General features: G+C 34.8%; 1 protein-coding gene across 1 annotated transcript in view; it reads right to left on the minus strand.

Annotated features, from left to right (window-relative positions):
* The window catches only part of LOC150082859 (translocon-associated protein subunit alpha-like), a 54,694-nt gene that overhangs the window by 10,931 nt on the left and 20,692 nt on the right, over positions 1 to 23,071 (minus strand). The window contains exons 4-6 of the mRNA XM_090376876.1: positions 21,526 to 21,653; positions 15,843 to 15,974; positions 10,022 to 10,101 (exon numbers count right to left, since the gene is read on the minus strand). Coding sequence (XP_090233002.1) covers positions 10,022 to 10,101; positions 15,843 to 15,974; positions 21,526 to 21,653 — 340 coding nt within the window. The remainder of the gene's footprint in view (positions 1 to 10,021; positions 10,102 to 15,842; positions 15,975 to 21,525; positions 21,654 to 23,071) is intronic.

The raw sequence follows: 23,071 nt of genomic DNA on the forward strand, positions 1-23,071 counted from the left end.
CCATAAGCCTTACCGGGGAAACCCCGGTGGGCTTGTGTGATTTTGGCCATAAACCATAATATGAGGCCACTATAAATTTTTGACCCAGTCCGCCTCTGTTTATCGATAATTGCTTTTCTTTTTCTCTCTGAATCTGCAGTGTCTTCACCAGTACGCTTCCTTTTCACACCTTTTAAGTATTTTACTCATTTTTAGGGAATAAAGCACAGTTACAAAATGAGGAGGCACGCTTGATACGCATAAACAAAGCTGCGGGCATGTAGCAAGTGAATAAACAACACCAGGCAGAGATACACTATTAACACCTCACATTTCTAGGGGTTACTACCATAAAACAATAAAAATCCAGTTGCGTTTCTGCTAGTGGAATCTGTTATAAACTGGTAGTAAACTCGATCTAATTGCATACCGATAGCTGGAATTGTGTTGGTTTTTACGTTATTATGGTGAAATGTGTTTCCCCTAAAACAAATACATTTTCAGAATCTTCTCTTCATTCCTATCGTGTTGTGTTCGGTTGGGGTGATTTTGCGTTCGACTGCCATTTCTTGTAAACACAAAGGCGAATCGTGCATAAGCCAATTCGGTTCGTGTTATATTATAAGATATCATTACCGTATTTATAAATAGTGTATGATCGAATTCGTGTAGTGTAAACACGTGTTATACGAGGACTGACTGTATACGGCTCGACCAACGTGATCCATTTCTCTCGTGAAAACGATGTAATTTCCGACAAACATTGAGCACGAATTCGAATGCACACATAAATATGACAGTTGGAATACAAATTCTTGTATATGTGTGCAGCTCATGCGCAGTAAAGTTGAATTTTGTTCATCTTTCGCTCTCACTCTCCGCCGTCGCACCGTATATCGATAACATATGAAAAACGACCTTGAAGATAGTGGGCGGCAGTGTTGCCAAACGAAAAAATCAAGAACCGCGTAACTCCGAGTTCGCGTAAGTCGGGGTATTACTGTAAATAAATGACTAATTTCATTCTGAATGTCAGAGGCTATTCCTAATAAGCTACATAATTCAACAATTTTTATACCTAGTTACCTTACATCAGAATTAAATTGAAATCTGAAACTCAAATAAATGCACACATATATATTCTCCTCATAATTCTTAAACATTACAAAAGCATAGAGACAATTCACGCATTACAGAGTGAACAATCTCACTTGCCAAACACAAGCTTCTGGGACTCTATAGTTAATAGTGCTCTCACAACACATTTTAAAGGAAAACAGGGAAACTGTTTGGACTTCCACGAACAAATGTAATCAGAGCTGTCTGGAAATGAACTACCAGAAGAAAGGGGGGAAAAGTATTAAGCAACAGGCAGAAACTTGGAATGTATTAACACTGTTATGGTCTATTACATAATATGGTCTAATAACCAATAAGTTGAGTGGTAGCATTTTATTTCTGTCATTACAAAAATAATGCTATCCACACAAACTATCTGTAAAAAGTGTCAATTACGTGTGCAAATTACATCACTAAATGACAGCCCTGATCACATGAAAAGTGCTCATTGCACATAAATGCTATTTAAAAAGAATTAATATTGCACGAGGAAAAGATATCAAATGTTTATGCTGAAATTGTCATGGAAAGTGTTAAGTGTACAAGCAGCATGATACATTAAAAACAACTGCAATACTAGTCACTAACGAAGAATGTTGTGGTTGGTGGTAAATTGAGGCAGCTGGGACCATGATACACACATTTTTAAAGACACTAAAATAAGGTTGCTGTCAGTCTGGGGGGACTGTCCCTACAGACTGACAGCAACTACAGGCTGGCCTTGATTAATTCATCCCACGAGCATATCGCGCAAACGCGTTAATTGAATATAATAATCAATAGGAAAAATTATAATTGGTCCTTGACCTTCTGGAATGTCCATAAAGAATTTTAAAAATACCTTTTAAATAACTTTAACTGTATACAATGTAAAAGATGATGAAAATAATTATGTAATTAAATGTTTATTGCATAAAACAGCAGTTCCCAAACTGTGCACCGCAGAATATTTTAAATTTTCAAGGGAAACACAGCGATACTCGACATCTGTCGGACACCGCGCAAACTATTAGCTCGAGGTAGTTCACAGTTTCAACATTTCTTATTAAGTCGTTTGGACCTAACTACTTAATAAACGGAACCGTTAGGTATTTTTTTGGTCTAGGTGCGCCGTGAAAAAATTACTGAGACACTAAGAGCGCCGTGAACCGAGAAAATTTGGGAACCTCTGACATAAAATACACAATGAAGAAATGACTGTTGCGGAAATATTTGAACAGTGTTGACTTTCTCTTTTCATCAATCAATTTCCAATAGCCAACAACAATCTTCTCTGGGCCCTGGCAAAATAAATATCGCAGAGAATCTCAAACCTTTTGTTTGAGGTTCTCTGCGATACGAAAGATTTCATCTAGTTCTTTTACCGTTATCTCCTTTGCGGTAACATTTTCATCTGGCTCATTTAAAAATTTGAATTTTTAAATGCAAGTCTGCATTGACTTTATTAGCGGGAGACAAACAAGTAACACGTCTTCTTCCGATGGCTGATGGAACACACTGACGCAGGCAGCAGGCAAACGTTTGTTTATTATCCGTCTGACTCGTTCTGAGCTTAACATGTGATTCAAATCTTTTCAAACTATCCATAAAAAAAAAAAAAGATCGCGTTAACTGGAAATTTGCATCATGTAAAGTGCAAAGTGGTATAATTTTTTCAAATAGCGGTAACTGAAAAACGTGCTAATCAAACTTGCATTATGCGAGGCCTGGCTGTATATTGTTCTGAGACTTCCATGACCTCATGATAAATGTACCGTGGTAAACCTGACTTTGGCTGTGGCCATTTCCAAACTGTACACTGGTAATATGAACAATGAAGTAGTTTATGTGACAATCAAGGAATAGAAGGATAACACCATCAAACTGGAGACAAATTGAAGAACTTGACACACTGTATGAGCCTAAAACTTTACCCATGAGAAGTTGCAGTACAGAAAGTATCAAAGGCTGGTTTATATTACAGAGCACAATTACAAAGAAAAAAAAAAAAGGAATAAAGTCTTCCTCTGTGCTGAGTGCAGGAAGTGCAAGAGTCCTAAGTGCATGATCAATTTGTTGTTTAAAAATAATATAACCATATCACTATGTATTATAAAAGTTTTAATACAATTAAGCAAATAAATTTGGAAAGTAAACAGTGGTTACATAATGATTACATCTGATGAGTCTCATCAACCGGTGCAATACCGCCACTTTGCTTATTGGAGGCTTGAAGTGGTGGAACCCATGTTTAGTCTCCAGAGATAAGTTCCAGTCAACCCTTCCCCATCTCTTCCATCGTGCAGTATGACTGATGACTTTTGAGGTTATGATGGACATCATGGCGAGATCCAATCTTCTTTACATTTCGAGGGTACAGCTCTAAAACAGTGTTCGCAGGCCGTCCGCTAGTTAGTACACCGGACTGAACCTATTGGTAACTCTTTAGGAGGCTTCAGGGTCAGCTAGTGTATAATCTTGCTACATCTACTCTGCCAAATAATGACTGGAGGGAATCCACATGTCCCCCCCCCACTTTTTCTTACTATTGAATACACCATCAATTGTCAAACTAATAGAATAAGCTTATCTGCAAAAAGATCTAAACCTCCAAAACACTTCCTAGTTCATTTCACAAATATATGTGGTCTCGATTCTAATCTCAACGATATCCATTTCCACTTGCATTCTGCCAAACCCCATGTACTTCTGACAGAATCTCAGTTATCGATTGATTCAACTACTGCTCATCTCAGGTGCCCAAATTATTCGCTGTATGATTCCTTTCGCCTCAAAGGTGGTACTTGTGCATATGTCCGTTCCGATATTCTCTGTCAGAGACTTGGTAATTTGGAATCTCGTCTTTTTGATCTTCTCTGGCTTAAAATCTCTCTACCTCATTCTGTCAAATTCATCCATTGTCTCTACCATTCTCCCAACTCCACTAATTACGTGAAGCTCTGACTTCCTCTCTTTGCAACCTGACTTTCTCCAGTCCAACTTTCCTAATAGTGAGGTAATTTTCCTTGATGATTTTAATGTTCACAACTCCAACTGGCTTCCGTTTTCTAGTCACACCGACCCATCTGGTCAAGATGCTGAGGCTTTTGCAATTACTAATGACCTTGCACAGATTATTCATTTACCTACAAGAATACTGGACAATCCTAACCATACAGCCAACACGTTTGATCTTTTTCTCACAAACAACCCTTCTAAGTACACAGTCGAAGTGAGAGGTCCTTTAGGCACCTCAGATTACAACTTGGTGATTGTCTCTTCTCAAATGAAGCCTTTATCTCATGGCTATTCCCATCCTCTTATTGTTTGGCATTACAAGAATGCAAAATGGGATGACCAGCGAGATTTCTTTTCTTCTTTTCCTTGGTCGGATTACTGTTTCAAAACTTCTGATGTCAGTGAAATTATTTAGATCATGTCAGTGAAATTATTCTTGTAGGAATGGAATCCTTTATTCCACATTCCACCTTAAAATCTTGTCCTTTATCTAAACCTTGGTTTTCCAATAAATGTGATAAGGCTGTTCAAGAGAAGAATGTTGCATATCGTAATTTGCTTGTTTCCAATTCTTCAGTTTCATTTTCTGCCTACACCAAAGCTTGCAACAAATGTAAAGCAGTTAATAATTAGTCCAAACTAGATTTTAAATAGGCTAAGAGTAGAAAACTTGCTTCTTGTCCTAATGGTAGCCGAGTATTCTGGTCTCTTACCAAAGCTATCGGCCGCAACTTTTGCACATCTCTGCTCCTACATCTGTCAAAACCAGATGGTTCTGTTGTCACTTCAGCCAAGGATAAAGCTGACCTGCTAGCATCCCATTTTTCTTCCAACTGATGTATTAATGATCTTGTTAAAACACCTCCCACCATTCCTAGCATGCTGCATTCAATACCTCCTGTGGTCTTCCGTCAAAAGGATTTTTAAGAATCTTGATGCTAAGAAAGCTCCAGGTCCTGATGGTGTTTCTCCACTTGTTCTCAAAACCTGTGCTCCTGAACTTGCCCCTGTCCTTTGCCGCCTTTTTTCACTTTCTTATTCCAAAGGTGTTTTTCTTTCTGCTTGGAAATTTGCTCATATCCACCAGTTCCTAAAAAGGGTGACAAATCCCTCCCATCCAATTATCATCCCATTGCAATTACTTCTACTCTTTCTAAAGTAATGGAGAAATCAATTAACCGCCAACTCTTAAACTAGCTAGAAACCTTCCGTCTTCTCAACGATCGCCAGTATGGATTCTGTCAGTGTCGATCCACTGGTGATATTCTGGCTTATGTTACCCATTTATGGAAATGTTCGGGGAAACACAAGCAGTTGCTCTTGACATCTCAAAGGATTTCGATCATGTTTGGCATAAAGGTCTTCTAAACAAGCTTCCATCTTATGGTTTATCAACTGTTTTTTGTAATTGGTTATCCGATTTTCTCTCTGATCGCTCACTGAGGGTGATGGTAGATGGCTCTCTCTCTTCTAACTTCTCCACTAATGATGGTGTCCCCCAAGGTTCCCCCACTCTTTTCCTCTTGTATATTAATGACCTTCTTCCATTGACTGGAAATCCTATCCATAGTTTTGCTGATGAATATCAGCTACCAATTCCTTAAATGCCTATCTCCAGGAAATTCCTTAAATGCCTATCTCCAGTGGGGCAAAGACAACTTTGTTTATTTCAATCCTTCTAAAACTGAGTCTTGTCTTATATCTTGAAAAAAAAAATTCTTCTGAGCTTTTGCTTATCTTTGGTGGCACTCCGATTTCTAGGCAAGTTGATATATCTTTTTTGGGGATTACCCCGATTTCTAATCTCTCCTGGCACAAGCACATTACAAATATTGCTTCCTCTGCATCTAAAAAACTTGGTTTTCTCTTTTGCTCTCGGCGTTACTTTTCTTCCAAACAGCTGTTCACTCTGTACAAATCGCAAATCTGCCCTACCATGGAATATTGTTTCCACATCTGGGGCAGTGCCCCCAATACCTCTCTGTCTTCTAGATTCCATTCAGAAGAGGGCAGTTAGGTTAATTAATGACTCATCTCTAACAGTCTCTCCACTCACTGTCTTATAGACGTACTGTTTCTGCTGCATGCCTTTTCTACAGATACTTCCATGGGCACTGTTCTTCTGAATTGGCTTCTATAATTTCCACTCACTCTTTCAAAACAGTCCAAACACGTGCCGCCATCAGCCAACATCCATTTATTGTCCAACTTCAAATTCACAGAACCAACTTTTCATCTTTCTCGTATATTCATTAACTGCTGTTTTCTAGAATAACCTTCCTTCATATGTCTTTCCTGAAAATTAGTCTACAGAAGCTCAAGTCTAATGTCAACAAATATCTTCTCTCGTCTTCTCAACCTCCAACCCAAGCACGGTACTATGTACTATAGGTTCTAATACCTCTTGTGTTTGGGGTTTTCATAAAAAAAAACCCAAGGAGAGGGCAGAGTTAGAATTAGTAAACTAATTCAGGTTAGTGCAATATGAACCTACACATTTTCAATTTGTACTACAGCAGAATTTTTGTTCTGCTATTATACTACTATTAGTATTAATGCACATATACATAACATACACAAAAATAAATAATTTAAAAAAATAATAAATAAAAAGTGACATGTTAATACTGTGAAGAGTAAAAATTAGGCATACCTCTTGTATTTCTGAATGCATGATTTGTTACAATTTTAAATACAATATTTCTGACATATAAAATTTACTTTCCGACGAAAATCTCTCAAAAATATTTTTATTTTGTAGCATGTAATTTGTTATTTTATTTATTTGTTATTGATTTTACAGTCAATATTCTAACAATATATATTTATATGAGGCGTGATCAAAAAGTATGAGGAAATATTATGAAACAATGTAGTTTAATTACTAGCTATTAGGATGATCCCCTTCAAAGTGGTCTTTTTGACTGTAAATACCAATTCCAATGCTTATGCAACTTCTGCAAGCATTCCTGATAGGTTTCTCCTTTGGAATTCCTACACAGTTTCTGTGTCACATTCTGAAGAAGTCCCTCAGCATCACAAATCTGTGACCTGAAAGAGGGCTTTAAGTTTTGGAAGGGGGAAAATAAGCAACCACAGGGAACTAAATGTGGTGCGTATGATGGATGGAGAACCACAGTGATGCAGTGATCTGCACAAAATTTTTGAAGTTCCAAGTGGACAGAGGCATTGTCATGACATAAGCACCAATTCTGTGAAGACCACTTTTCCAGACACTTTCTTTAATGGTACTGCACAATCCTCATAGATCTGTTCTGTAATATTCCTGGTTTCGATGTTTGACCATGCAAGATAAATTCATAATGAACAATGATTTGTGAGTCAAAAAATACAAATAAGCATGATCTTCACATTTGATTGGAATTATCTTGGGTTTTGCAGAAGATGAAGTCTTCCAATGAGAGAATTGGCTTTTCTTTTCAGGTCATAACCATACACCAACAATTACTCACTTGTAATGATGGAAGAAACAAAGTACAAGACAGCAGCAGCACACTGATGAAAATTGTGACACGCAAAAAAAAAAAAAAAAAAAAAAATCTCTGTTCATTCTGTGATCCCTATGCAAACATGGCTGAAATGCATTGTATTCCCAAATCCTGTTTTAAAATTGATTGATATGTCCCATAAAAAAATACCAATTTCATAGATAAACGTTGATCACTCCTGATCAGATAACAAACACAGTGGCACCATGGGTGCTTTCTGCCAGCTGCCTTAGGTTTGTTTTTTGTGTTTAGTGTGTTAGTTTTTGAAGTTTATAGTTTTAATTAGCTTAGCAATATATATAAAACATCTTCATAGCTTTCTTATTGTGGTGCTGATCACTGTATTCTTCAATACAGTGATCACTATATTCTTCAATATGATCAGCCATCCAAGAAGTTCTTGCTTTGCATCCTGTTAAAACATGCCCTCTTCTGCCTGTCGCTGTTATTAAGCTTCTGATTGTTTCAAGTAGAAAGTTGCTGTTTTCAAACTACAGAGATACACATGCTAGGATTAAGAAAAAACTTAAGACTTCTTTTGCTCAGGTTTGATGATTTGCGACCTTTCTTAATCTCTCTTCACTTCAAGTCTATAATCCAGTTCTTATTAAACTGAGATTGAAAAGTAAATGACATTACTCCTTTACTGAATTGTACCAGCCTGTCTCAGATCTACTTGTCCTCACAGCGAAATCAGCCATATAATCTTCTCCATATCCCATGTGATAGCTTCTAACAAGTTAATGGCCAAAATATATATAGCTTAAAAAATAAACTTTCTAATCTTGAAGATGTGCCTTTCTTGATGTAATCTGCTTAAGTGAAACTTTGCTTTCTGATAACCACATAGATTTAACTGGGCCATCTATATCAGATTACCACTGCTTCTTTCATTGCAGCTCCTCTGCTAAAGGGGTGGCATCATCACAGTGATTAAATCTGTGTGATCTATTAAAAAGTGTGCTCTTCCTCTGCTTTTTATGAAGCTCTGTTTATTGAAGTAAAATGCTTTGTGTTTATCTTTAATACAATTAATGTTTACCTTCCTCTTCAATCTAACTTTAAATTGGGCAAAGAATTTGCAGTGAGAGTGTAAATGGCTAATTTCTTCCTGTAATTTAAAATTACCCTCTCCAATTTATGTTGACTTCGATCCCTCCACAACAATGATCTTCAGATCTTGATAACCAATTCATCTCTTGATCTTCTCTTCACCAATTCTAAAATCTACTGCATGCTTGAAAGTGATGTCAGCTTTATTTCTGATTATTATAGAATGCTATAATAAGCTATCTCAACTTAGAAGACAAAATATTTATTGACTTTCATCTTGTTGAAATAGATGACATTAAACGTTTGATGATATTCACTTCAATTACAGTAAGTCCATTAAAAATTTTAATACTAATACTAAAAAGAATAAATGCACACGGCATAAGTAGGCTATGGATTGGTAATTCACTATAAGAATATCAGTGATATATTACCATATTTTTCCCTAGTATTAAAAAACTACAGAAGTAGTGCAAATGGCATCGATTTAATTGTTTCATATTGTGACTACCTTCACAACAAGTTACCATATATTGCACTGCCTCGAATAAGTAACGCTCCACCAATGGAGAAGACTATTGTTGTTTGTTTGTTGTTTGGTTTTTAGGAGCATTAGCAACTAAGGCCATATTGCTCCGGGAAATGCGGTGGTCATTCCCTGACCTTTCCTCATCCTCCGTATTTGGTGGTGACTGGCTCGAACCCCGGTCTAATCAAGAAGCATGTGCTACGCACTGCTGCTCCTTCCCACCTGGCTACGGAGGCGCCAAGACTATTGTTATTTATTCTCGAGAGATACCACCACCCAGACAACACCATTTCAAGGCTTGCTGGCCAATCATCGGTGGGTGGGTAGGTACCCCAGCGTTGCAATCATGCCAACCAAGCTGTGAAGTTTAACTCCACAATATGAGAGATGTCAGTTGGCGTGCATAGTAATAATACTAAAAAGAATAAATGCACAAGGCATAACAGGCTATGGATTGGCAATTCACTATAAGCATATCAATGAAATTCTTATAGTGAATTATAAAGTTATAAATCAAAATACAGGTTAATGATGGAATCAATATTCATGACAATGAGGATGGCTTTTCATAAAATATGAATCTTCAACATCAAGTGAGTTTAAAAAAAAAAAAATTTTCCAATGTATAAGAACATATAATTAATAATATATCAAAATTATAAATATTAAATTTTAAATAAATATATATGTTAGTTGCACTTTGTTTTAAAAAGTTGCACACAGGCCTTAAAAAATTTGGGACTGGCCTAGACAACCAAATTAGATGAAATGTGATTTGATGTTTAACTTTTGAATAGCATATTTTGAATGTAGTATAATATTTAAATATACTTACGTTTCTCCATCTAAGCCCTCATCAATTTCAACTATATTAACTGTTTCATTATAAACAGCATCCAAATATTCAATGCCATCCTAAGAAAAATAAAAGGATTTTAATAAACTACACACACAGCAGCAATTATAATTAAACTGTGTCAATCACTTTGAAGACTTTACTGCACAGAGCTGAAATATGGATAGGCAGAAATTAAAAATAGGGAAGACAGATTTATTCAAAATGCAACTACCATACAACTATTCAGAATTGTATGACAATTCTATTTTAACACAATCTTGTTCGATGTGACGGCACTGATTTCAACAAACTCCCAAAAGCACTAAACCATATGATTGACAAATGTTGATTTGGACATTTCCTGTGGGATGTTTTGCAACAAAAAATGTTGCAAACATGCCACAGAAAACATGCAAAAAATTAAATAATGTAATCATCAGGAAATGTATCACACATTGCAATATGGGGGATTCTACATTCTATGTGAAAATAGTTGTGCCAAAGCAACCTCATGCCCAAAGGTAAGGAATAATATGCTGGGCAAAAAGTTCACAATAACATACAGGGTGTCCCAAAAAGGTATAACCAATTTTAAATGTTTGTAACAAATGTAATTTTAATGATAGAAACACAAAACCTGCACTAAATGTGAGAAAAACAGTTAAGGTTTTTACTGACATTCAACATGTGCACCACTTGTCACACGAACAATATCTAATCGGTAAAAGTTCATCCCATGTTTTTTCAAGGATGTCACTCTTAATCATGGTAATTGCATTTGTAATCCTGCGCTTTAAGTTTATGATGTCTGCAACAGGGGTTTTGTAGACTGTGTTTTTGATGAATCCCCATAAGAAGAAATCACAAGGGGATAAATCTGATGAACGTGGTTGCCACACAATGGGACCATCAGGCCCAATCCAAAGGCCAGGAAACTTGTCATCAAGAGACCGTATTTATCCCGTATTTACTCCTGAAATTACGCTGAACCTGCACTTCAGACCGGGTTTCAATAAACCACTCCACTACCTGTGCTTTGGTCACAGGATCCATTTGTTACCTCTTTACTTAAACTTCAGGACAACCGTCAAAATCTGCAAAAGAAAAGAACGGATTATTAGTTTCTTATTGTTTGTATTGTTCATTTAAAATTGGTTACACCTTTTTGTTTCGCGTGACAAGTGGTGCACATGTTGAATGTCAGTAAAAACGTAACTGTTTTTCTCATATTAAGTGCAGGTTTTGTGTTTCTATCATTAAAATTATTACATTTGTTACAAACATTTAAAATTGGTTACACCTTTTTGGGACACCCTGTATATCTCAGACTCAAACCTCCTCAAAGAAATGGAAAATTATAAAACCACACTATCGAATAACATTGTTGAGAATATAGTAGAACATAGTAGACAAAATGTGGAGGTGAATGAATACCAAACATATGGGTGTTCAACACTATCAGAAATGAGGCCCATCAGCCAAACTACATATCACCTACCTACATTCTAGCCAGAACCTGAAGAGCAAGTCTATAAACTTCTTGGAGAAAAGATGTATTTGCCGCTGCATGTGGATCTTGAATGGGTATTATTTTGCACCTTGCAAGCAGTTAACCATGGAATGTTAAAAAATGAAACTGCTATGGCATAGTTGTAGGAATATTACAATGTTAAAACCAAAGTGGGAAACAAAGGGTTTTATTGATGATAATACCATTAACATCTATGCTTGCCATAGGCATCATCAACAATACTCTCTGGTGCCCACTATCCTCTGTAAAAAAAAAAAAAAAAAAAAAAAAAAAAAAAAAAACTTACTTTAAACATATATATATATATATTTTTTTTAATGTGAAAGAGGCCTTCTCAATCCTTTCAGATGGTGTTTTTTTTGGATGACTGAATATAGTGATAACTTCCAGGAAATGCTTTTTCTCACAAGAGTTTTATCAACAATGGTAATTTCTCATTCCAAGTATGCTACTCACTTTCTGTATCCACTGCTGTGATCACCTTTATAGCCTTTTTGCAAATATATCAGCAGTAACTGATTTGCACACAGCACCAAATTCCAGCTTGTCATATTCTGTGAACTTTTTTTTTTTTTTTCTTCACATCTTTCATTTCTACATCATCTAGATATTATAAATTCCAAATTTCATTTATGGGATTAACTATTCCCTATCTACTGGCTTCTTCCAAAGTGACACCACTTAGCTATGTTCAACTTGGAAGAACCATAAAACTATACTGCTTTAAATGAAAAGGGGAGGGAAACTGCCCCTGTCACAAAATTTGGAAGGGAAGTCCCAAATATTTGTGACAGAGGGCAATTTCAGAAACCATCGCATAAAAGATACAATTTTTATGTGTTTAACTCCCCCTACTGCATTTAGCAATTATACAGGCTTAAACCACAGTCGACTCGAATGCATGTACTATTGTACCTCCATGCTGGCCACTTTTATTATCTATAAAAAATATAAAAAGAAAAATAAACTTCCTGTTTATAATAATCAACAACCATACAGGATCACAGGAGATTACAGGTTAGTGTACAAGAATATTACTGAATCTTGTGGTATCACATGGATTCGAACATATGGTATGCATAACTAATTCCAACTGACCACATGGCTATGGTCATGACAATACAGAGCCATTAAACTTAAAATACTGTTTGAAACACAAAACTGGAATAGCATAAGAGAGAAATGAAAATCTTAGTTCAGTTTATAGAAAGGTGATGTTTCAGAAGTTTTCAATAAATTTTTCAGGTAATGAAAGTTAAAAGGATTTTGAGAAATCATGCACAGGTAATCCACAAACAAGATAATTGAAGGTTTATTATATTTCCTTTTGTTTACAGTTTGTGCCTAGGCAACTAGGACCATGAGGGTGGTCAATGTATTGTGGCTGTAAATTGAGTATTCCTTGGTTGGTTTGCCTGTTTGTTGGATGAAAAAATTGAGTTCCTAAGATGAAACAAGTTAAGTAATGTAGTATTGCATTATATTTTAATATATTCAATTGTCAAATAACATACCTCAGACATTAAAATCTTCTTTACTATACCCAAGATGCAATTAACAAAAACTTCAGCACGAATCCATGATATTTTGCCATGAGGTGGGATCTGTGTAGTAGTTCTTTTTAAGGAGAACAGAACAGGTGCATAGGAGAAATGGATTAATCTACTGACATGAAATGTGGTCCAAAGGTTCTTAAGAACTATATAAGTCATGAAATTTTTAAAAGCTGCTGTTCCAAATTTATTACAATGTTTCAGTGTGTATGTGTGTTAGAGGGCACAGAATCTGAATTGGACCTAAAACTTCCCAAGGGATGGCAAACCACATGCTAAAAATTTAGTGTCAATCAAACTTTTCCTTCTCAAATTACCAGCTGAACAACTGAAACGTACTTTCATATACAAGGGTAGTTCAAAATTGGCTTGTATAGACATGGGTTCCACATATATGCATTTGAAGCAGTACAAGATGGCATCAGACTCTTGTCACCCTGAATGTATCAGCACCATATCAAACGTTAAAACTCTTTTAATAGAAATCTTAAAAGAGAAAAGAAACTGGCTGAAATTCTCTATGGATTAAGTACACCTTTTTTTTTTTTTTTTTTTGAAAACCTCCCAAAGTTTTTGCATTTTACTGTGATCCAACCCCGAGGCGGGAATCGAACCCACGACCTTTGGGTTGCCAGGCAGGCACTTTACCTACCTGGCTAGCCCAGTCGGCATTAAGTACACAATGTGGGGGAGAGAGAGAGAGAGAGAGAGGTGCAATGAGCTTTGTAAAGGCTGTAAAGAAGTTGCCAACCTGCCATACACTCGCATGTAGCCAACTGGTTTCACAGATGGGAAACATTCATCATGCTAAGGAGATGACTGATTTTATGATTACCCTCAGTATTCTATCTTTCAGCTATCCTCTAATCCAACAAAGTACCTTACCAGAAATCTCAATTTACTCTAGTTTATATAAGTCTTCCATGCAGATTGATATCAAAAGCTTTACTGAAGTCAAGGTAAATAATGTTGAAGTTGTTTCTTGCATACAAATTTTGTGACTTTGTCATAGTAGTTAATCATAAGGGTCAGGCAAAACATTATCACCTTTTCAAATCCACCAAGCTGTGTTCTATTAAAGGATACCTTAAATACAGATTAATGATCTTGCCCACCACAGAAACCAGTCTATAGCTATCATCACCACTTTTGCACTTCCTTTCTTGACTGGGGAGGCATTAGTGCTTCTTCAATCAAATGGGATCATACAAGCATCTAACAATAATCTTCTCAACATTCTCAATGGATTGATGTTCTCACATGCAGCCTTTCTTAGCATAACAGAATATATACTGTCCAAAACCTTACCTTCCCTTAGCCGCAGTAGCTTTTCTGATAGACTTGCTGTGATCATTATACCACTTCTTTTACAGAAATCTGACTCCTTGTTATTGTTCTCTACATGGGTGTCTAACATTCTTTCAACTGTAAAAATCATTGCTAAATACCTATTCAACTTGTCTGCCACTTCTGCTGAGTTTTCTGATTTTTCCACTTTGATCGAGTAAGGGATCTATCCCATTACCTCTTCTTTTTTTTACAAAGGGAATTTTAGTTAAAAAATGGATGCTAGAACCCTATTAATAAACAGAATTTATCAATGGAAGAAGGAGCATTATTAATGTTTGTTTAGTTATATACAGGGGCTTATTCAGGGGTGGGCAGAGGGGCATATGTCTCCCCCAACCAAAAATTTTAAATTAAAGAAACAGAACACAGGAGGCATTCTAAAAAAAAAATTAAAGGCCTGTCGTCATGCCCCCACTTACGATGATACCTGGATACGCCACTGGTTATATATACAGTAAACCCTCGATTTAACGGACAAATGGGGGAGAAGGGGTGTCCGTTAATGCCAAAATTCTGTTCAATCGAATGTAACCTGGGGGGGGGGACATTTTTTTTTTGTTCTTAAGGTAAAAAAAAAAAAAAAAGCTTTAATACAATATACAGTACAGTACAATATAAAACATTATTATTATTAAATTATAATAAAGAATATGTAATATTCTGTTGTAAATATAAAATGTTGCAATTTGGCCTTTGATTTACGGATATCAGAAACAGGTTTGTTTTTTTTATACCGTAAATTTCACAAACACGTGCTACTGAGATGCCTTGTTCTAATTTCTTAATTGGCTCTAATTTCTGAGCCACATTTAAGTTCACACACTTTCTTTTAACTCCTCTATCACTTGATGCCATTTTAAATTGTAAGGATTGCAAAATTATTTAATAAATAAAGTCACAATTCAGAAATCACAGAAACACTGTATACAACCCGACTGTACGATAGCTTGAGGCACACTGAGACTGAAACAAAGCGAGTCGGAAGACCTGCAGTTTAGCGTCCTGAGTCACGTTCAGCTCGCAAGTCACCGCCTGCTCTTATCTTTAATCTGGGAAAACAGCTATTTGAACACATTTTCAGAAAGAATAAAAAACAAATTCCTGAATTTGATTATAAAAATAAAAGTAGGTAATTATCAAAACAATAATGGAAATAAGTAATTATTATTAATTTTTAATAACAATGAAGTTTTGTATAACCTAAAAAAAATAATATGGTCGAGATTAATATGTACATTACTGTATTATTATTTGTCCGGTCCGTTAAATTCAAAATATCAGGGTCCATTAAATCGAGGGTTTACTGTATATAAAATGTTTCATTTGCAGTTTATACAGCCATACATTTTTTTAAACACATTTTATTTAAATAAATAAAACTCACCACATCCCTATACATAAGGTTTACAACAAGTCCGAAGGGCCGTGAACTGAAACTCTCACTGGTATAGAAAGAATAGAAGAAGGTCACTTGCTGTTTAGGCTTCACAAGTCTGTTACAGAGAACAGTACTGAACTATATCATAAAAAATAATTAAAATAAAGTCATCCATATGACAATATTCCTAAAATTTATTTTTTAACCCTATATATTTTTCATAATTACTCTTATTATGTTACTACTGTAGCATGTAAAAGGGTAGTTCACAGAATCTTAAGATATATTCACAACTATCAGTAACTGTTAAAATAAAGTATTTTTTTTAACCTGTTGGTAGGTAGTCAAAGGGAGAAATGGGGTGATCAGTTTGATATCAATGTTGGCCTGTATCACTGGGAGGACCAAAGCATCTTCCAGGATGGAAACTGAACACAGAAATTAACTTATTTCATATTCTAGACTAAAATATAACCCTACAACCATCACTACTTTGCAATATCTTGTATACATTTCTTTTGTGATTAATAGAAGCAAAAAGTAAACTAATTATCTTATTACCCTTTAACTAATAATATATAAAAGTAATAGTTTCACTTCACTGTACATACCTCCCCCTGTAATATTATTTTGAATGATGTTATGTGATTTAAAAAGATATTAGCAGCTTAGTCTGAACCATGGATAATGTTATTTATCTAAAATGCACAATAAGACCAAGCTTAGTCAATCTTTTGTGGTTCCTGTGATCAGTTAATATAGTAATGTGCATAACACCTGCTTGTGTTTAACATGAAAAATGCTGTAGTTACAAGTAGCTCGGGGAAAGCTTTGACAATCATGGATAATCACTTTTTCAAGAAAAGTATCCAATGAAAATAGTTGGGATTACAACATAAACGGCAGTATGGAAATATGTAACTAATTTCTTATAAATTAGTATAAATTAATTCCCACAGTCACATTGCACTTAGAATGTATCCAGACTGAAGGACTTTTTGGCACACCGGACAACCACAAACATGTAGTGAGCTCTTACAGATAAGGGTACTGCAGTCCTCCTTCCTGGTAGACTGGCATCTTTCACAATGATGAATAAAATCAAGCACAACTGTGAATGTCTCATAATATATCACTGCTTTGTAGTAGTCAAATATTCACATATCATGTCATTACTAAAAAAAAAAAAAAAAAAAGTTTGTGAAATATACCTTGATAAATTAATCATATTAACTTTAATGCTACTGCAATGATTAAATCAGTTGCTAAGCCAGTATTACTGTCTTGGAACATAAGCTATTATTAGTTCAATAACAGTAAACCATTTTGACTTTTCCTACTGTTGTTTTTTTTATTGGCATTGTTATTCCATCAAAAAATTTGATAATTACTTCTATCACTTATCTCTGAAACGTTTCTAATTGTAAATTATATAAAAAAACACTATATGCTAGCATAAAGGTCAACTTCTATTTTTTGCCTTGAAAATTTGTGCTTAATCATAAACTCACCATATACTCAAGCTGAATCTTCTAATCACATACTCAAGTTGAGCCCCTCCCTTTTTTACACTCATCTTTCATGTCTTGCATAGTGGTGTATTACAGTAAATGTACCAAATGTGCCATAAGGACAGATATAATCACTGGCCCAAGTTTAAGAAGCATATACTGGAATGAATTATTTAGAACTGTCAGAATGGCAACATCATTGCAAGAAATGCAATATGCTTATCTGCACTAAAGTAATGCCAAATCAAATCATGAAAGGAGTAAAAATTTCAAGATGGTGTAGCTCCTTTACATAAAGAAAATTTCAAATTTTTTTTTTTTTTTTTTTTTTATGAAAACCCCAAACACGAAAGGTATCAAAACCTATAGTACCTGGGTTGAAGGAGAAGTATGGGGGGAGGGGGATTCCTTAAACTGGATAGAAGATGCCTTTTTGTGGAGAGACAATGATATTGCCAAACACTATACCTTGGGGGATCAGGATAGGATCCTTATAATGGTCCCAAAAACATAAGTAATTAAGAACTCTGTGAGCTGTCTTAATCTGATGAAAAGGATGAACAAATCCTCGGGTTTTAAAATGTGAGCAACAGTATATACATTTGTTCAAAATGTATATTGGTATTAAAGTCTTTCTAACCATATTTATTTTCTAACCATATTTCTTAACCAAAATTCAAGTGCTTTTAATTCAAATTTAGGATTTTATACTTGGTATACAAGTGGACCTTAACCCAGCCGTAGCATTGTCCCCTGACAAGGCAAGTGGAAAAATATTTAATCCTGGTGACTCGTCAAGGATCAATAACTGAATCTTTTTTTAAACCTCCCTAATAGTATTCTTTAATCTTGAACGTGCTGTTTTTTTATTCTTTTTATATTGTTTTTTATGAAAGGTGAGTGGCATTGAGATATTGTTTATGTCATTCCACTGTATCAGGACAAGTAAATTAATTGTGCAGTGAAATGCTGCTTTTCATCACAATATCATGTTTTTCACTACCCAGAAGCTTCTCAAAATTCACCACTCATCCATTTGAGAATTATCACAGAAAATAAGAAACTAGATGTACCTGGCATAACATACACCATCTTTCTGATTATGGCATAAATAGTTTAATCTAGCTCTTTCAGTCTTCACCATTCTTGTTTAGCAGTGATATAATTCTACAGCAGTCACCTGTGGGATATATGCACATGTCTCTATTTGCAGGTGGTTTCCTGTCTTCTCCAACAAACATTGCAGCAACCTCCGTTTTAGGTATAGGTGCATTATATCGTCTCTTAACCATCTCGTCCAATTGTTGCATTACTTTGGTCATACACTCTTGGTTTGATTGTTTTTCAAGCCGTTTCATTGTTGCTTCAGCAGAATCGAAAATATAAAGTTGTCCACATCATGGCTTATTTGCCTCGTTTGGATATAACAGTGAGACCAAATGGTAAGCCTGACCATGTATTCTAAAACAGTATGGACCATTTCCAGGCGGCAATTTAATCTCTGCACTCACTGATGCAAATGCCATTGCTGAGTTGTACTCTCATATATGTTCTCTGTAGTAATTTGCTTCAACAGTATTTAGTGTATTTATTCAACGTGTTTAACTCATGTCCTCAATATCTTGCATTGAAATACTCACAGTTGCAACACATATTTCCCATGTCATGCTCTTCCACAATAATTACAGCTTGTTGATTATTCGCATCCGGTACTTCTATTTGATTAGTCCTACGGTGTTTCGCCTGTCTTCTCATTTCCAATATTTCTTCTCTTTCTTCAATGTTTTCTGTTCATCTTTGTAGCCATAGAGTCTCGCTTCAGTCTCAGTCTATTAGATCTATCTGCTAATGTTTCATTAGCATTTCTTCTACATTTTCTCAAAGTTCTTACACTTCTTAAAACTTAGAATGGTTTATTAAAATTGAAGACAAATAAAATAAACATTTAAAATAAACATACATCGATAGCTTTCAGGCATAGGTTGCCTTTCTTCAGTCGAAATACGCTAGTACAAAAATTAATAAAGAATGCCTAGTATGGTGGTCATTCAAGGTGAACCGCGTGAATGGGTGCTAGCAATAATTAGCAGTTGAAAATTTTGGGCAGCATACCTCTATATATACCTTTTATATATATACACAGCAGGCCCCCGTTATAACGCGGTTCACTTTATGTTGATTCGCTATAATGCTGTTCTTATATTATAACCCGTATCTGACTATAACGCTGTCACAGATCACTATAACGCTCTTTTACAGATTGCATTTTTCGCATATTTAACGAAATCGTTTCATTTGATGGAGTTGATAGCTTGAAAATGAATAGCAAAACAGCATTAAAACGTTTCCCGCACGCTAATTTAATTGCAGTACAGTGACTTGTTACGTAGTTCCGAGATCAACATTTTAAAAAATGATCAAGTATATTGCTTGTAATATTTGTGTTATATGCATTTATTCTAAGTCTAGTCATCACTCAGTACCGTATTAGACATCGTGCGAAACGGACAGTTTACTTGAACATTGTATCATAATTAATGCAACCAATGCAGTTACATTTTCGAAGAGCTAATAATGGCCAATAAGAATGAAAAAGCAACGTCTGAGCGCAGTACGAAGACTATAAATGTAAGAAAAAGACTGAATTTGAAAATTAAATTAGACATTTTGAAGCGAGTCGATTCCAGTCAAAGACAAGCGGATGTGTGCCATAATTTAGGACTTGCAAATTTAACTGTAAGAACAATTATAAAAAAAAATAAAGAATTAATTTTAGCAGTGAGAAAGATAGCTGTTCCACTGCAAGCAACTAGGGCTAGGCCGGCTATTAGGATTGAAATGGAAAGACTAACTAATTTTATTGAAAATAATATCCAATGCAGAATTCAGTTAAGTTAAATATTATTAAAAAAAAAAAAAAAAATTAGCCAATATGATGATCTGAAGAAAACCCACCTAAAAAAAAAAAAAAAAAAAAAAAAAAGTGGAACAATTTAAAACTAGTAAGGGCTGGTTGAATAGATTTAAAATCCAGGGAGGAGCTGCAAGTGCAGAAGGAGCCGAAACTTTCAAAAAAGAACTTGTTAAAATTATTGAAGAGGGATATTATGTGTTATACTGTACTTCTCAACAAGTTTTTAACATAAATGAAGCAGGACTTTTGTGGAAATGGATGCCTAAAAGAAGTTTCATATTGAAAGAATAAAAAAAACATGCCAGGTTTCAAAGCGGCGAAGGATCGGTTGACTTTGTTGTTGGGTGGTAATTAAACTGTGGGGGATTTAAAATTAATACCCCTTTTAGTTTATTTGGAAGAGGGCCAAAGTTCAACCCAAAATCGACACATTTTAATGATTAAATTCATCAATTAAATTAAATCAATTTAGATCAATTAAATTCATGATTTTAATTGGAATTTTAAGTTTAATTTTGATATGCAAGTAGTTACCACATAATTATATACGTATGTAACGCGGAATATTTTATATGTACAAATATTTGAATATTAAATATTTTGACCGACATTTGTGCATCTTTTCACTACCGTTTATTATTGATTAGGAAATATCCTATGGCACCGACCGCAACTCACAAATACATATGTTACCTTATGGGAATGCGCCACTTGCTTAGCGCAGATTCACTTAGCGCTCTGTTTTTATGGAACGAATTATCAGCGTTAAGCGGGGGTCACCTGTATATAGATTGTGGTAGTTTGCAGCCAAGAAAAGAACAGCTGACCACAGTGTATCTGCATTCCAAGAAGGTGAAATTTTATTTTAGCAATATTTTTCTGATAATTTAAGTATAATTACATAAACTTTTATTCATTAAAAGAAAGTATTTTTAGAGGCAAAAAACATAACATTTGTAAAATTTTCAATTATTATTAAAAAAATGAACTAAAATTAATAAGCACAATTCAAAAACCAAATAGTTTTTTTAAAATATTAAAATCTGAAGCCCGTCAGGGATCAGGGATATCACTTGTGTTACAAATGGGAATAATGCCACTGCTGGGTTAAAATTAGATAAATTTTCAACACTCAAAAGTTGACTTAAACACTGGAATATATGGCAAGTTTCTCCTCATAGTAGGATCTAAACAGATATAAAAAAAAAAGATTTTTTTCTCTACTTTTTTAAGAAATTTTATATTTATATGACCACTAACTTACATTTTGAATGTAGAAGCTAAAATCCATTGGATATCTGAATGATGCATCCATAGTATCCACAATGAAATCTTGGGAACCTTTGTTTGTAAAGCCAACTAGGAACTGCACATCATTACCAGCTGGCAAATCTATTAGATAACAAATATATGAAGCATAGTTTCTTAAAAAAAAAAAAAAAAAAGTTTCAAAAAAAAAAAAATTCAAATACTAGTGTTAAAACAACATGTGAATTATGTTGCCCATTTCCCCCTTAAGCTGCATTGAATTAATTCTTATACATATCATTCTTGGAATATAAAAGGACTTTAGGTATTTATAAACTTTCCTAAAATGACATTAGGTCTAAAAGAGAAAGGGAGATCTTATTAATCATGTAATTTCATTTATAATTTTGTGATAATTTTTGCATATCAAGAGTTTAAAATATTAAAATTTTAATATTTGTAATTTGCACTTTTAGGAGTTAATACACAGTAGATCAAAATGTCCAAGAATGCATTTGTTAAAAATAATTGAACATTAAATAAGGAAAAACTTTCTATTTTATTTTGTAACCTACAGTGTCAAGAACGTTTTTATGATGGCGGCATTTTGGATGCACATATGCAAATGTTTATCTACTATTAATGGTAGATAAAATTTGTGTCATCTTTATTTTTTAACAAAGATCTATAAAATTTTGTTTCTTGTAGAAGAAATCAGCCAGAAACTGCAGTCTCAGATAGTTTTTAAATTCTGTATAGTGGGATCAATTGATGAAGTTACCAACGTTGAATTCTAAATAGGAAGCCTTCAGGGACTTAATTTTGGAGGCAACTAGATGTTTCATTCCAACTAAGAAATACTGTCCAAGGTTTACACCTAAAATGAATGTCAGATGAATTAATAAGGCTCGTGGCAGAGAAGAAAAATGTATGGGATGCATATAAAGTATCAGGTGACACAGAAGCCTATGGTAGATATAAGCTAGTCTGTAATCAAGTCACAAAGGAGATTAGGCAGACAAAGGCAGATTGCAAGAAATCTTTGGCAAAGGATGCAAAGAGTTCTTTACTTATGTAAACTCTAGAAGGAAAGGGATGAATCAGATTGGACCACTTAATATAGATGGGTTGACTATTGATCATCATGCTCAGGTAGCTGATAAACTGAATGAGTATTTTGCATCTACATTCACACATGAGGAGTTATTCAATGAGGAGAATGCCAGAAGTTTATCAAACTCTAACAGGGAGCTAAGTGATTTGTAATAACTGAGAGCAAAGTGAAGAATAAATTGTTGAAGTTAAACATAAAAAAGGCACCTGGGGTGGACAGGATCTATACAGTTATATTAAAGGAGGCAGCAAAGGAAGTAAGCAAACCCATAGCAATAATTATGAAAGCTTCGTTGAACTCAGGGGAGGTGCCCATGGACTGAAGGTGTGCAAATGTATCACCAATTCATAAAGGGGGTTCAAAAGGGTGACAAGTAACTATAGGCCTGTTAGTTTAACTTGTGTTGCAGGGAAAATATTGGAGTGACTGGTTAAAGAAGCATTACAGG

This window comes from Mastigoproctus giganteus, chromosome 7 (genome assembly GCF_048544385.1).
Source record: "Mastigoproctus giganteus isolate SK-2022 chromosome 7, ASM4854438v1, whole genome shotgun sequence".
Taxonomy (NCBI): Eukaryota; Metazoa; Arthropoda; class Arachnida; order Uropygi; family Thelyphonidae; genus Mastigoproctus; species Mastigoproctus giganteus.